We start from the raw sequence: 14,929 nt of genomic DNA, 5'->3' as shown, positions 1-14,929 counted from the left end.
TTTCACTCACACAACCCATGCACACACATATACTCACACATACATACACAGACACACATATACATTACCTGCAGCTCCCGGCACTATATACATGAAAAGCATGCGGCACGTGCACGCGCGTTCGCATAGGAACGTGCGGCCCCCGCTGTATATTGCAGCCCTAATTCCTAGTCAAGATGGAGAGGCGCTACACATGATACAGAAAAAGGGAGAGTGGACAAGTGACACACCCCCAGCCTTGAATTTTAGATTTTGTATTGATATTGTCGGATGTGCAAGATGTAAAAAAATATGTTGTATGCTGTTCTACAATTCAATAAAATTGGAGTTACAAAAAAAAAAAAAAAAAAAAAATGTAAATTTAAACAAAACTTTTATATTATAAGTGGCCCACGGCAGGTGGATTTGTTGCCTAATCCTCTGGCCTCCTGAGACTGCTATGTGGGCTGAAAAAGGTACGATTAGTTGTCAGCAACTGACTCAAACTAAGGCCTTTACGTATTCTAGGCCTGGGACCCGAGACCAATTTGCCTCCATGTAAAACAACGTATGTTAGCCTTCACCTACATTTTATCTTTAACATGTCTACCTTATTCAAGAGAGAGAGACTCCAGAGGGTTTATGAAGCCAAACTCACGGCCTCACAGAATCATTCTACAAGCAGCAACTCTGACAACAAAGAAAGGAAAGAAACGCTGTACAAAGCCTAAAATTATCAAATACAAGGAAATACAGCGAATTGCCGCTTGTGGTAGTTGGCTATTTTAAAAATGGCAGTCTTCCACCAAGATGTTGTGTTGCAGTATGCCACTGCAATGGTATCTGAAATGATGCAGGGTTCCTGCCTCAGATTTGTATTGTCAAAGATTAAAAATCCTCCAAAAACTATACCAAGGTGATAATTTGGCTGAACAAACATTTGGCACGCGCTTAAATTGCTTCCAAATGTTCTGCTGAAATGCGGCTACATGATTTAGGGGAAGCAGCGTGCTCCAACCTGCAAATTGTACCATCAAAGAGGGAATGGCCTGTTTGGCACCTTACTGCAGACAGCTAATACACAAAGCTTATTTACTCACCAATTACACCTCCCTTACCTCTGCAACGCACCTTCTCTTGGAACAATAAATCATTATGTGGTGGCTGCGGACACCGTAAGTCTCCTCCAGCTCTGACTTCCTAGGACACCTTATAGACATTTATGAATATTCCACATCCAAGTGCCTGATTGCTTTAACAATGGGGCTTTTCAGATAAAAGTGCAGACTTTCCAGAACCCTTTTGTGGTGAAAAAAAAATGTATGATGTTGCAACTCACATCTCAAATGTAGGGTTCTGCCTAGGTAAACAAGTGTTTGTATTGTTGTACTCTGCATGAGGCAGGGGGTCTTCTGCAGCTGCACCCCATTCATTTCAGCTCCAGGGACTCCCTGCCCCCCGAGATTCTTACTTCCTAAGGTACAACTGTGCTCTCCTGGGTGAACAATATGGATGGTTTGAAAGGTCCCTCGTGCCGCGGACCAATAGGAAGCCGCAATGTCATCCATCGCACCTTCCTATTGGCTCGCGTGACCTTTAAAACCTGTATGAAGACCCGGGGCATCTTTGGAGGTATCTTGGGAAGCAGGGGCCCCGGAGCGGAAATTAATATGGTTCGGCTATGTAGACCGTCTGCTTCTCACCTAAGAGGGGTGGGGGGGGAGGGGGGGAAATTACCCCCCAGCCCCATGAAATGCTCATTGAAACTCCACCCAAAAAACAGAAACTTTGGCGCTCACCCACAAACAAATATAAGACTAATAAATAAATAAAAAATCAAAGAGAGGAATAGTGGAAGCACTCAGGAGCCTGACATTGTCCGCCAGTCTGTGCACAATATTACATTATTGTAAAAGTCATCATTTCTGCAGCTGTTAGACCTATGCTAAAAATGTGTAATCTTAGAATAGCCCCGAAAGTCCTCAGAGTTTATTAAAGCTCCAAAAATGAGGCGTAACCCAAATTCTGTCTCCTAATAATTTAAAAATCATTTTGCACCCTTGAGATCCAATGCTACTTGGGACAGGATCACTCTGCCCCTCTGGCAGCAAAGCTTTGTAGTGCCGATATTGTTGTACTACGCGCAGAGCTGCATGCTGGGAACGCCCGGTTACTACTACGCGTCTCTGTGTCTCCCGCTTTATGATAAATCGTATAACGTGGACAGTGCTGTTCAACTCAATGACATCTTCAGGGGGCTCTCCGAATCTTTACATGTACGATACAGTGTAGCGCAGGCCCGTCAAACTCAGAATATGTTGGGGGCGAATTCTTAAATCCGACTGCAAGACTCGGGCTGCATCATCAGAGGGTCGGAAGGAAGAAAAAGTAGCTGACTCGCATAGTCACTATAACCCCACCCCTCTCACCCCCCCCCAACCCCTCTCACCTCCCCCCCCCCCCCCAACCCCTCTCACCTCCCCCTCGCCCCCATCGGTCTCCCCTCATTCTCTCTCTCCCGACCAAACTCCCTCCCTCCGGGCCACACAAATCTTATTGGGCTGTATGCGACCCACCGGCCGCGTGTTTGTCAGGTCTGGACTATTGCACCATCCCATTAAGGCCAAGTAACAATAGAGGTCCCCCACCATGATACCCATTAGTAGGCTGGCAAGTGGCCAAGCACCTGCGTCTGTGTTCTCCCAATGAGGATCCACGGAAAAGTTAATAGATATTTGTGCTGTTTTCCCCTGTACAATAATGATGACAGTACTATTAAAATAATAAGCATGTGCCTACAATATGGCAAAAAGTTTTGTTTTACGGTTTACATATCTACAGGAGGAGCGCACAGCATGTTCCTTCCATGGAAAAGAAGGGGCTGGGAGCAGTTCCAGCACAAAGCAGCACTGCTGGGGACACTGCCTAAAAGCAAAATTGTTTAGGTGTTTGCTCAGCCCGGAGATGCCACAGGAGCTATCTGGCTGTACAATAGGAAGCAGCAGGATGCTTCCTGAACTAACAGATGAAATGACCTCAGCCCTCAGCCCATTCAAGTCATTTTCACAGTGGCAACACATCAGGCACAATATATATACTAACGCTCGTATTAACAAATGACTTTTATTAGTATTTTTGTATACCAGTTCTACATTCGTTCTTGGCCCGCTGGCACGCCAATGTAGCACCCACAAAGGTTTGCTCTACTTGCATTTCCTTTTTGAGGTTGGTACTTCAAAATAAACAACAACAAAAAACACATAGAGCTTTCAAATTCAGCATCTGAAAATGCACACCTATTAGATTGGGGAATACAGACTCGGTACATATATTGTAAAATTTTATGAATCTCCAACCCTCTCTAATAGCGCGTCTGACCTCAGATGCACTGTAAGGAACCCCAACCCTCTCTAATAGCGTGTCTGAGATCAGATGCATTGTAAGGAACCCCAACCCTCTCTAATAGCGCGTCTGAGATCAGATGCATTGTAAGGAACCCCAACCCTCTCTAATATCGCGCGTCTGAGATCAGATGCATTGTAAGGAACCCCAACCCTCTCTAATAGCGCGTCTGAGATCAGATGCATTGTAAGGAACCCCAACCCTCTCTAATAGCGCGTCTGAGATCAGATGCATTGTAAGGAACCCCAACCCACTCTAATAGCGTGTCTGAGATCAGATGCATTGTAAATTCTTCTGTATTTGGTACAAATGTTCAAATTACCTGAAAATGTCAGGGAACCCTTTAGGGATCCTAGGAACCCCTGGTATATGGTACTGTATACATGTTCCTTCAATAATTTTGAATGTCAACAATTTCACTAAAAGTTGCAGCAGTCGTACACGGATAGACATCCTCACTGTCATTAAATTAGAAGAAAAACATTGGAATGTCTGCTTTCTCTTCTTGACATCTGTGTCGTTAGAAGAATGGCTTTCTAAGCCAAATATGAAAATCTATTACACTCATCTTACATTTAAAAAGCACAGTAGAAAATACATATGATTGCTCATTTGCATGTCATAACCCAGAATCCCTGGCTGAAGTTGAAGCATTATATGCCAAGAGATAATGGGGAAAACATTCACTGCCACCACATGACCAGTGTCCCAGCGGTCGGAAAGGAGCTACTCGTTCCTTACACTCCCATTCTCTCACTTCGATCTGCAGGTGAAGAACTCGGAACAGTTCTCCGTAACGTGCCTTGGGGCCCGAAATTATAGCCCCGCTGCTCCCACTCTGGAACAATCTACCTCGTACAGTTGGAGAGGCCCCTCTCTCTGGGAATCTATAAAAACAGGCTCAAGAGCGACCTGTTTACCCAGGGATTTAATTAATGATCCACAACCTGTCCGGCATTTAATAGCTGCAGCAAAGTCCCATCCTGTATTGTATCTTTCCTTGTGTTTGGGCTCTCATAACCTTAAATGTCTTCTTCTATTTTCCTCTTTGTAACTGTAAAGCGCTTTGAGTCCCATTGGGAGAAAAACGCAATATAAATAATAATAATAATAATAATTATTATTATTATTGTGAATGTCCTCATAAGTGGTATTTTTATTTCCTGTGTAAAATACCTGTGAAATATAAAAATCGTTAAACTAGAGTGCCACCTAGTGGAAGTAATATTGCTTTTTACATTTAAATATGATCACTATACAGTATTACTTTTATATAGATCAAGGCTTGTTTATTTCTCCAACAGAAAATAGCTCAATACATCATTATTATATATTAAGAAATCTGGTTAAGACTAGGTTCCAGTCTATAACAAACTGTATTTTTTTTATTTTTTTAGTATTTAGTAATAAAACAGGACGTGTTTACACTTGTGTACCTGCCAGATTCCAGTTTACCTGAATGGTAAGAGTTCAGAATATATTTCTCTCTTCTAAATCGCCCCTTTATCAACCTTGGACTGCGTCCACGCGTCTTCAAAAAGTCTACATTGCTCACCCTTCGCGTTTCGCTTCCTCGGGGATAAAAGCGTAGGGTGAGCAACGCAGACTTTTTGAAGACCCCAAAGTGGTTGGTGGACTAGTTTGGAGGATTTCCTGGCCAAGATTTGGTTCTTCCTTCCCTGGACATTACCATCTTCCCGTGTGGATAGCCGCTGGGGGCGAATTACCAGTGAAAGAGGGAGTGCTGTCTTTCCTCCATTGCCCGACTCTGGGTGGTCTCATCGCCTGTATAAACCGCTTGCTTGTGAGTTTATTACTTTTTACCGAATTTATTATAAAGCAATCTGCACTAATTTTGTGTCCTCTCTATTTTTCATATGTGGAAATCGCCTCCCTTTGTCCCTCCACACCTGGCTCTGATGGACGTCGTCACGCAAGTGTTTTGAAGATATATACACACGAGTTGGTTACTCTACACAACCGAACTACCAATATCACTCACGGAATATGTGAGTGAACGATCTATTTCTTTAATAATTGTACCTATTTTGAAAACGTTATTGTACTATGTGTGTTTTTCCTTTTTATATACAACTGGACATCAAATTGTTTTGTATAAGATAAAAATAAAAATAGCACTTGTGAGCACATTCACATGTCTCAGACAGGTCTGCAACCCTGCTTTCCCCCATTACATCATAGCATGCAGTGCTTCTGCTGCAGCAAGGGATTCTGGGAAATGACATGCAAATGAGCACACAATCAGACACAGAGATCAAAATGAGTGGTCAACGGTCATATGAATTTTATCCTGGTACTCCAAATCTACAGGTGTGTATGTATAAATATATATATATATATAAAATTATAGCACAAGATACATAGAAAGGACACCGTCTTCTAAAATGGCACTGCATAAAACGAACATGTTGGCCTTTTGTAAAAATAAATAAATAAAAACATTATATATATAGTGTGTTTATATATATATATATATATATATATATATATGTATCTTGTGCTATACTTTATGCAGTTCTGCTTGTGGGACCAAAGGTGAGGCTGCCTCAGCATCAGAGATTGTTGCTCTTATACCTTCTAAAATACTAATTTGTGTCATTTCCCAGAATCCCAAGCTGCAGTGGAAGCATTGTATGCTAGGACAGGGGTGCTCAACTCCAGTCCTCAAGAACCCCCAACAGGTCAGGTTTTCAGGATATCTGTGCTTCAGCAAAGGTGGCCCAATCAGTCCCTGCTTCAGCACAAGTGGCTCAATTAGAGGCTCAGTCCGATTGAGCCACCTGTGCTGAAGCTAGAATATCCTGAAAACGTGACCTGTTGGGGGGCTTGCGGACTAGAGTTTAACACAAACAGATAATGGGGGAAGGCAGGGATGCAGACCAGTCAGACGTGAATGTGCTCACAATTGATATTTTTATTTGCTCCTCTTCTACCCAACACCCAGCCTGGTCCCATTTTCTCTATGAACATCAAGCACCAATTACTTTTAGCAGCGTGAGTTCCAGTTGCACAGTACAGGTGGACGGGGAGCAAATCTCTCCTCTGTGCAGTCGCAGTTTAAATAAACAGTTAAATAAAAAAGTGGCTCAGTAGGAAACGCATCTCTTTTTGCATTTATCATCATTTATAGGCAGAGGAATGTTGCATATCTTCCTAACCATGCATCGCTTTCCTTTTATCCCCAAATTGTTTTTCTCCTGAGGCTCACAAGATACCACAAATACCGGCATAAAACATACACCGCGACAATGCAGACTACACTTCAGGAAAGGTCTTTATTCTCAGGGAGTGTCTCGCTAAAAGGAACAAGCTCTATTCTAAACCAGGAGTGGCCAACTCCAGTTCTCAAGGGCCACCAAGAGGTCAGGGTTTCGGGATATCCCAGCTTCAGCACAGGTGGTTCAATCAGTGGCTCAGTCGGAGATGCACCACCTGTGCTGGAGCAGGGATATCCTTAAAACCTGACCTTTTGGTGGCCCTTGGAGTTGCCCACCCTGGTTACCCTGGATAAGAGGCAGGCATAGAAAAGCAATGAGTATGTGGCCACTACCTTCAAGGGGGAAGACTGCATCACAGCATATTGGATAGGGGCTACAGCGCAAGACCGTTAGAATGAGAATGAGTGAGAGAGAAAGAGAGTGAGAGAGAAAGAGAGAGTGAGAGAAAGAGAGTGAGAGAGAAAGAGAGAGTGAGAGAGAAAGAGAAAGTGAGAGAGAAAGAGAGAATGAAAGAGAGAGAGAGAGAGAGAGGGGGGAGAGAGGGGGGGAGAGAGAGAGGGAGAAAGAGAGAGAGAGAGAGGGGGGGGGGGAGAGAGAGAGAAGGGGGCAGAGAGAGAGAGAAGGGGGGGGGAGAGAGAGAAGGGGGAAGAGAGAGGAGAGAGAGAGGGGGGGGAGAGAGACAGAGAGACGGAGAGACGGAGAGACAGAGAGACGGAGAGAGAGAGAGAGAGAGGGAGAGACGGAGAGAGAGAGAGAGAGGGAGAGACGGAGAGAGAGAGAGAGAGAGAGAGAGAGAGAGAGAGAGAGAGAGAGAGAGAGAGAGAGAGAGAGAGAGAGAGAGAGAGAGAGAGAGAGAGAGAGAGAGAGAGAGAGTTGTACATCATCTAATAAGATGGGCAGCAACAGAAACCGGAGCATTGTCTAATGAGAGAAGTGTCAGCAACAGAGCTGCGATGTATGACAGAGTCAAATATGAAAACTCATATAAACACCACAAAGAGGGAAAGATGAAAAACAACCGAGATTCTAAAGACTTACGCTCACCGAATTGGGCAAATCAATGTGTATTTGTATGGGAAGTTCCTTCTCCCTCTCAAAAAATATCATTCCTCAAAGTATCCGAATTTTATAGTACTGAAATCAAGTAACTAATAACATTAAAAGCCGAACAGTCTAAGGGGGCGAATCATCCAACTTCCATAGTCCCAATCGCATTTGAAGGAATAACCCCCCAATGCAGCAACAGAGACTAAGCAGGTGGCTAAACAAACGATTTGACGTCATGTTCCCCTGCACTCACCTCTTACAGACCAAAAGCCCACAAGGCTTACCTTTATGGTGGCCCAATCCAGTTTCTTTATAGTACACAGGATAACCAAGAGCCATTGTCAATAGTAAGCAGAAAAACTTTGTAGAGCACGCAGTGCGACCCAATTTCATTTTGTTAGAGGAATGTGGAAAACGCTGGATGTGACTTGGGTTAAAAGAACCTAAGGCAGCAGCTGTGACAAGTGGCAGCAGAAATAAGGCACAGGCAGCAGCTGTGACAAGTGGCAGCAGAGGTAAGGCACAGGCAGCTGTGACAAGTGGCAGCAGAGGTAAGGCACAGGCAGCAGCTGTGACAAGTGGCAGCAGAGGTAAGGCACAGGCAGCACTGCAGCACAAGCCCTGGTGTGTGTATGTATGCGTTTCTCTCCCTTGCTCTGAGCTCAGAGTCGCGTGGGCAGAAGGGAACACTCTGCTCGTTCCCACGCATTGCCACAGGCCAGCAGCCAATAGGGGAGAGAGTGCTAGTGAACGAAGCATCTTAGAAAGATAATGTAGGAAGGGGAGCAAGATGTGCATCATTTTTTAGGGGTGAGCCATAGGAGTTATCCAGAGCGTTTTCTTTGCGTATTCTTCACTCCAGTAGTAATAAATATCAATTACACCGAATGCATTATGATACTTTCATTATCATCGAAAGGGTCAAGTGAAATTTAAAATCAGAATATACCCGACTTGCTAAATTGCTTATAGGTCATCAAATTCGAACCTCTAAGGCAGGGATGGGCAATTCCAGTCCTCAACGACCACCAACAGGTCAGGTTGGCTAAATCAGTGGCTCACTCATTGACTGAGCTACCTGTGCTGAAGCAGGGACCTCATGAACACCTGAAGTTGGCCCTTTAGGACTGGAGTTTCCCAACCCATCTCTAAGGGGCCCTGCAATCACTCTTGCCCAGGGGTCCCAATAACCCAAAGGCTCCCGTAAGTTACAAGTAACCATATTATATCAAGGGCTACTGTTGTAATGATACAGATCTATGATAACACACATCAACATAGGGTTTATGTGGGATAAAAAATACGACATGAATATGTGCAGCATTAAAGCTTAGTGTATTATCGCAGAGCAACAAAAAGAAGTCACAGACGGCACAATGTAGCCTACATTTCATGTGTAACTATTCTTTGAAAGGCAAGAACAGCACATTTGTAACCTATCACATACATGTAAACTTAGGGCCATCTTAACAGCATTATAGGCCCCCGGGCAAAGCAGTGCACTGGGCCCTGCAAAATCTCTCTTGCGAATGCAGACACGCCAACTCTCCGCTACAAGTCATAATGTTTCTCCTTCTACCGAGTTAGCGGGAGATTTGAATGTTGAGGCGGGTGATCGGAAAATTAGTGTTAAATTCTGGTCTGTGCATAGATTAGCGTGGGGCCCCTATGCGCGTGGGGCCCCCGGGCAACTGCCCAGCGTGCCCACGCGTTAAGATGGCACTGTGTAAACTGCATATGCACTACAAAATGTTAACACAACGCATTGTAAATGATACATAAATGCCCTCTGGCTATTTAGAATTGTTTCCCTTCCTGTTCATTCAATAATTTAATTGTCTCTTGAGTCTTGTCCTGCAAGCCAGTTAAAGCAGTCACTGCTCTGGTCAGCCGAGGTCCACTCAAGATCAAATATAATGTACCCTTTTTGTTAGTGAGTTAATACATTTGGCAGTTCATGAGGTTCTGATGAATATCAGTGCCGACTTAAACCAACGGGGAAGAATACTTAATGTAACATGAATGAGATACGACTCGGATGGGTTAGACAAGTTGTGATCAGAGCAAAAGGAATCCAGATGAAACAGAGGCTAAGTTGCTTGCGTCTTTCTGTAAAGTAAGCAAAGGATAATCCTGCCAGAGATCTGAGTGACCTTGATATTAGTCCGTGAAGGACGCTGGTAGCCCTGCTGGCCGTACAAAGAGTAAGATACTGTGTGGGTTGGGATATCCGATATCTCGAAAGCTTATGCACAAGACGTACACTTGAGATTATTCACACGAGGGTCCATCAGGCAAATATTCCCATTACTCCACGTAATACAGTTAAATAAGACTCAATCAACGTAAAGCAAACTTTGCACATAAAAAAAAAAAATACTACGTAAAAAGTGAATGATTAACCCTTAGTAAATGTGTATTTTGCGTCTCTCTAGACTTCGCTGTGGTTATTTTCCTGTTCCACTAGAAAGATTCACTAAGCACAACCTGGCCTCTTTCGGAAGTGATAAAAAGAAATAAAAATATAAGCTCCTGTATATAAGAAACAAAGTGATTACAAAGAGCAGTGGCCCGAACAGTACCACAGAATTTCCTCCTAATAGTTCTTAAATTCAGGTATTATTATCCATCAGTAAATGAGGCAACCAATTAGAAATTGGCTTTGGATCAGTTCATGTACGTGGCATTGCCACACTACGCCTTTTATTTTATATCACCAGCAAGCTGTTTTTACGTGTTCACATGGACTCTTCAATGTTATTTTTCATGCTGTATTTTTAAAGGTGTATAGGAATTCGCTGCCATATAAGATTGTTTCTTAAGGGTTGTAGGAGTACTCAAGTACAAAAATAGTTTTTACATCATTAAATATTGTAAGCATGTTTTGATATTCTGAAAAACAACTTGACTCTGTTCCAAGCAGCCGTCATGATTTGCTTCTCTACCCCCTGTATGTTGGCTCGGGATGGAGAGGGGGAGCAAGTGTGGGGTCCCCGAGTTAGTCATAATGAATTTTTAGCGATGCTTGTAGTGGCTTCTTCAGCCTTGCTGCCAATGTGAACACCCACCTTTATCTCAGCTCAGTAGAGACAGGGAGATCTGGTGGTGATAACACAGAGGGTTTCAAGCACAGCTCTGCTAGCGGGGGCTCAATTGGAAGTTTGCAAGCATTCACATTTCAAGCACTCTCGACCCCTTACATTGGTAGCAATGTGGGAAAAGGGGTGAAGTCCTACATGAAGAGGCGAGGCCGAAATTGTGGTTGAAGGATGATGGACGATGAAAGAATTGGTAAAGAAAGAGTAATACAATCTTAATCTCGTCTTCAATCATGTAGCTACATATTATACAAGTCCTTCACAAAAAAAACAAGCTGCTGGAAGGGAGCCCATGGCCCTTATTTTGTAAGCTTCAGAAGCACCAATTGAAGTCGCTGAAGTCAGTGAGGCTTGCCGTGCGATATCAATGGATCAGCGCATTCACCGCGTACAGAATAAGAGTCAATATACGGAAAGGGTGAACACACCATCATTTATTTTATAAGTAAAAAGCCCGCTTCCACTTAAGGGGGCACCGCAACACTTTACAGTCGGTTTAAGATCAAACTAAAATTATACACAGTTCATTTTGTTAGATAGGAAAAACCAGAAGGAAGAGGCAAGTCTTAGACTGTGCCCGAAACAGAGGTCAAGATGAGATACACCAGAGCTCTGGCGGTAGAGTTCCAGACCTCTGAAGCTGCACATGAGAAGGCCCGCCCACCCAGCATAGGGTGCAGTACCATTGGCACATAGAGGTGGACCCCCCATCCCCCGAGGACCCTTGGCCGTACAAGGTTTTAAAGGCCATTAACGGTCAACTTGAACCGAACCTGAAAGATCACTGGAAGCCAGTGCAGATTGCGTAGGATGGGAGAAATAAGCTCAAAGCGAGAAACACGTCTCGGCAGCAGCATTAAGCTGGAGCCTCCGCATCAGCCACATAAGGCATTCCCGTAGTCCAACCGCATCGACACAAAGGCATGGACTAGTGACTCACGGTTCTAGACGACTCGAGTGGATACAAACTCTGAAGCAGCCTCAGATAGAAAAACCTAGTCTTAACAACTGAGGTCACTTGGGCACGCATGTTGAGACTCTGGTCAAAGACGATGCCGAAGATACGACCCTGGTACACGGACAGCAGCTGTACACCATTGATTAGGGGCAGCTCACAAACACCCTGTCCCATACTCAGGCGTCTTGCCGAACCATTTTGTCAGGATTGAGCTTCAGCAAATTCATCTCCATCCACGCCACCACCTCGTCTAAGCAAGCTGTCAATGTTACAGCCGTCCCTGGGCTGCCTGGAAAGAAACATAGATCTGGGTGTCATCAGCATACTGCTGGCACGTCAGACCAGGCCTCTGGGTGATCTCGCCCAGCAGTCTACGATACACGTTGAACAGGAACGGTGACAGCACCGACCCTTGAGGGACCCAAAAAGGGGACAGGCCCCACCGGTGACACATGGGACCCCATAGCCACCTGCTGGGTCTGGCACTGCGGGAACAAGTCAACCCATTGTGGTGTTGTTCATCTCCACAAGGTGTTCTGTTTGTAAGAACAATGAGGAAAAAAGAGAGATCCAGCGCTCCACGGATTTCAAGATAATGAATTTATTGTGCCACAACCCTTTTACATTGTTTGTAAGAACAAGGCAGGTGAAAAAGCTTGAAACCTATCAGTAAAAAAAATAAATCATTTTTTTGACTCTTAAATATAGTTGGAAGATCTCAAAATAAGATCATAACACGGCTATGTTTCTCATTCTATGTAACAGATCTGAATTCTTCCCAGATTGTCAGAACCAATATAAATATTAATTGACGTTGCTGAACAAGAACTTTCAAGAACAAAAAAGAGGAAATAGAAAAAAAAAGGTACCTACGTTAAATATCTTTTAAACATTTGAAGATGAAGAAACACAGCAGTATAACTCAGAGATACCTGTAGGTTAATATGTGCTTTGATCACAGTACTATCCTGGACTGACTGACTCTTACTACAGTGACGCTCAGTACTCAGAATTCTTTGCAATACAAATTTTAACTGGTCAGGTGGTGATCATTTTGCTTTTTTTTCCCTGTTAGTATATATATACACACTATATATATATATATATATATATATATATATATATATATATATATATATATATATATATATATATATATACATACATATACACACACACATATATATATATATATATATATATATATATATATATATATATATATATATATATATATATATATATATATATATATATATACAGTGGTTGACAAATCCACAAAAAATCTACTCGCCACACAAAAAAATCTACTCGCCACCTAGTACCAAACGTGTGCTGCTTGGGCCAATATTTACTCGCCCGGGGGTTAAATCCACTCGCCCGGGGCCAGCAAATGTATAGGTTTGTCGAACACTGTATATATATATATAAAACACCCTCTACCACCAGTGAGATATAAACGCTTTTTATTCTGCAGTAAGACAATTGTTTAAAAAAAAAAAGAAACAAAACAAAAATGCATCAATTTTTAATGTGCCTGTTTAAAGTCTTCACACATCTGAGTTTGGAAAAGTAAATCTATAATGCATGGCCAATAACAAAGGGCGATGACCAGGAATCTTCCACATTTTGAAATTGGCCTTTATTACTCTAATCACACTGCAAGCCTTAAGGGCAAGAGGCTTATAGACTGGTTACCATACCACAAGTTAGTTGGATTAGGAAATGCACGTAGACGATTAGTTGCACTATTTTATTGTCCTCATCACAAAGTATATTATTTTTAAATCCCTTGACAATTTCTGCTTTGGAAACATGTGCGATATTACCTGTATGGTGGTTAAAAATAGATGCCTATAGAAAAGTTACAATACAGGTGAGTTCGTCATCAAACAGGGGAGTTCTCCATAGACAGATGTGTCTAGGAGTTTAACAACTCTTTTCTACTTCAAAAGTATACATTGGACCTGTGAGGTTTTAATAGCTCTATATGAGGGGTACAATACTCCAGTCTTCGACTGAGCCACCTGTGCTGAAGCAGGGATATCCTGAAAACCTGACCTGTTGGTGGCCCTTGAGGACTGGAGCCACTGTTCTATACACTATAATATAATATATAAAGAACTTGCATGCCGATTCCCTAAAATGCATCACAACCTACAAACAACATGAACTAAAATTCAGGTTTAATGATTATAAACAGTGTCAGGATAAACTTCCAAAAACCATTTTAGAAATACTTACATCTGTCTCAGTTTCAACTAAAAACAGCAGTGTCGCGATTTGTTTCTAAGTGGGATTACACATAAAAGCCAAAGATTCATAGCGGCTGCACCATAGATTACACAAAACCCTGATACTGGAAGTTAATAACAAGAAACAATAAAGCTCTCAGCCAAAGTGAAAGCGAAGATTTCCATTTGTTAGAAGGATCTGCCAGGATCTTCCTACTGGCGCATGCGACGTGGGAGCTTTAGGCCCGTAATATAGTGGGCGCACGCGCGCGCTGCGCTGCGCCGTGCACGGCAGTTATAGTTAGCTTTGGTTAGCCAGCCATTGTATGCTAGGGTCGCGCGCACGGCAGTGAGCGTGGAGCCGGGCGATAGCGGGGAAGACTCCGAAAACGAAGTATTCGCGCCGCTACCGCCCCTGTTGTGTGTGTGTGTGTGTGTGTGTGTGTGTGTGTGTACAATGTTAATAAATAATTTATTCTCAACGTGTCTTTTATTTTAAAAATATATAATAAATTAATAACACACAATCTACATGTACACCCACACCCACACCCACACCCACACACACACACACACACACACACACACACACACACACACACACACACACACACACACACACACACCTGTCGCTCCCGGCAGCACGGACTGTACACACAAAAAGTGTGCGCCACATGCACGCGCGTTCGCGTAGGTGCGGGCGCGCAACTTGAAATCCCGGCTTGCTCAGCCAGAGCAGCTACTGTCACCTACTTCGGAGGGAAGTATCTCCGGGATTAGGGGTTCCACGGGGTTGGAATTAATGGGGTTCAGCTCCAGAGCTACCCTGCTTAAATGCAATATATAAAAAAATTGGAATAAAAAAAATGTCGCCTTGGATTGCTCCTTTAAATTTACATTAAAAATCCTGTGGTTTTTTTTTTGGTTTTTTTAATTCATCAGTTGTGCAGTATTAAATAATACTGCATTTTT

At 43.1% G+C, this 14,929-nt stretch overlaps 1 protein-coding gene across 2 annotated transcripts in view; it reads right to left on the bottom strand.

Moving 5' to 3' along the window:
* The window catches only part of NPDC1 (neural proliferation, differentiation and control 1), a 118,340-nt gene that overhangs the window by 36,852 nt on the left and 66,559 nt on the right, over positions 1 to 14,929 (bottom strand). Inside the window, exon 1 of one of the 2 annotated variants that reach the window (XM_075579069.1) lies at positions 7,952 to 8,138. The exons of the other annotated variant lie outside the window; for it this stretch is intronic. Within the exon in view, the coding sequence (XP_075435184.1) occupies positions 7,952 to 8,060 (109 nt within the window). The 5' untranslated portion in view covers positions 8,061 to 8,138. Of the gene's footprint in view, positions 1 to 7,951; positions 8,139 to 14,929 lie in introns of those variants that run through there. 2 annotated transcript variants of the gene reach the window in all.

Source organism: Ascaphus truei, chromosome 21 (assembly GCF_040206685.1).
Source record: "Ascaphus truei isolate aAscTru1 chromosome 21, aAscTru1.hap1, whole genome shotgun sequence".
In the NCBI taxonomy this organism is placed as follows: Eukaryota; Metazoa; Chordata; class Amphibia; order Anura; family Ascaphidae; genus Ascaphus; species Ascaphus truei.
This window is presented reverse-complemented; position numbering and strand designations above follow the sequence as displayed.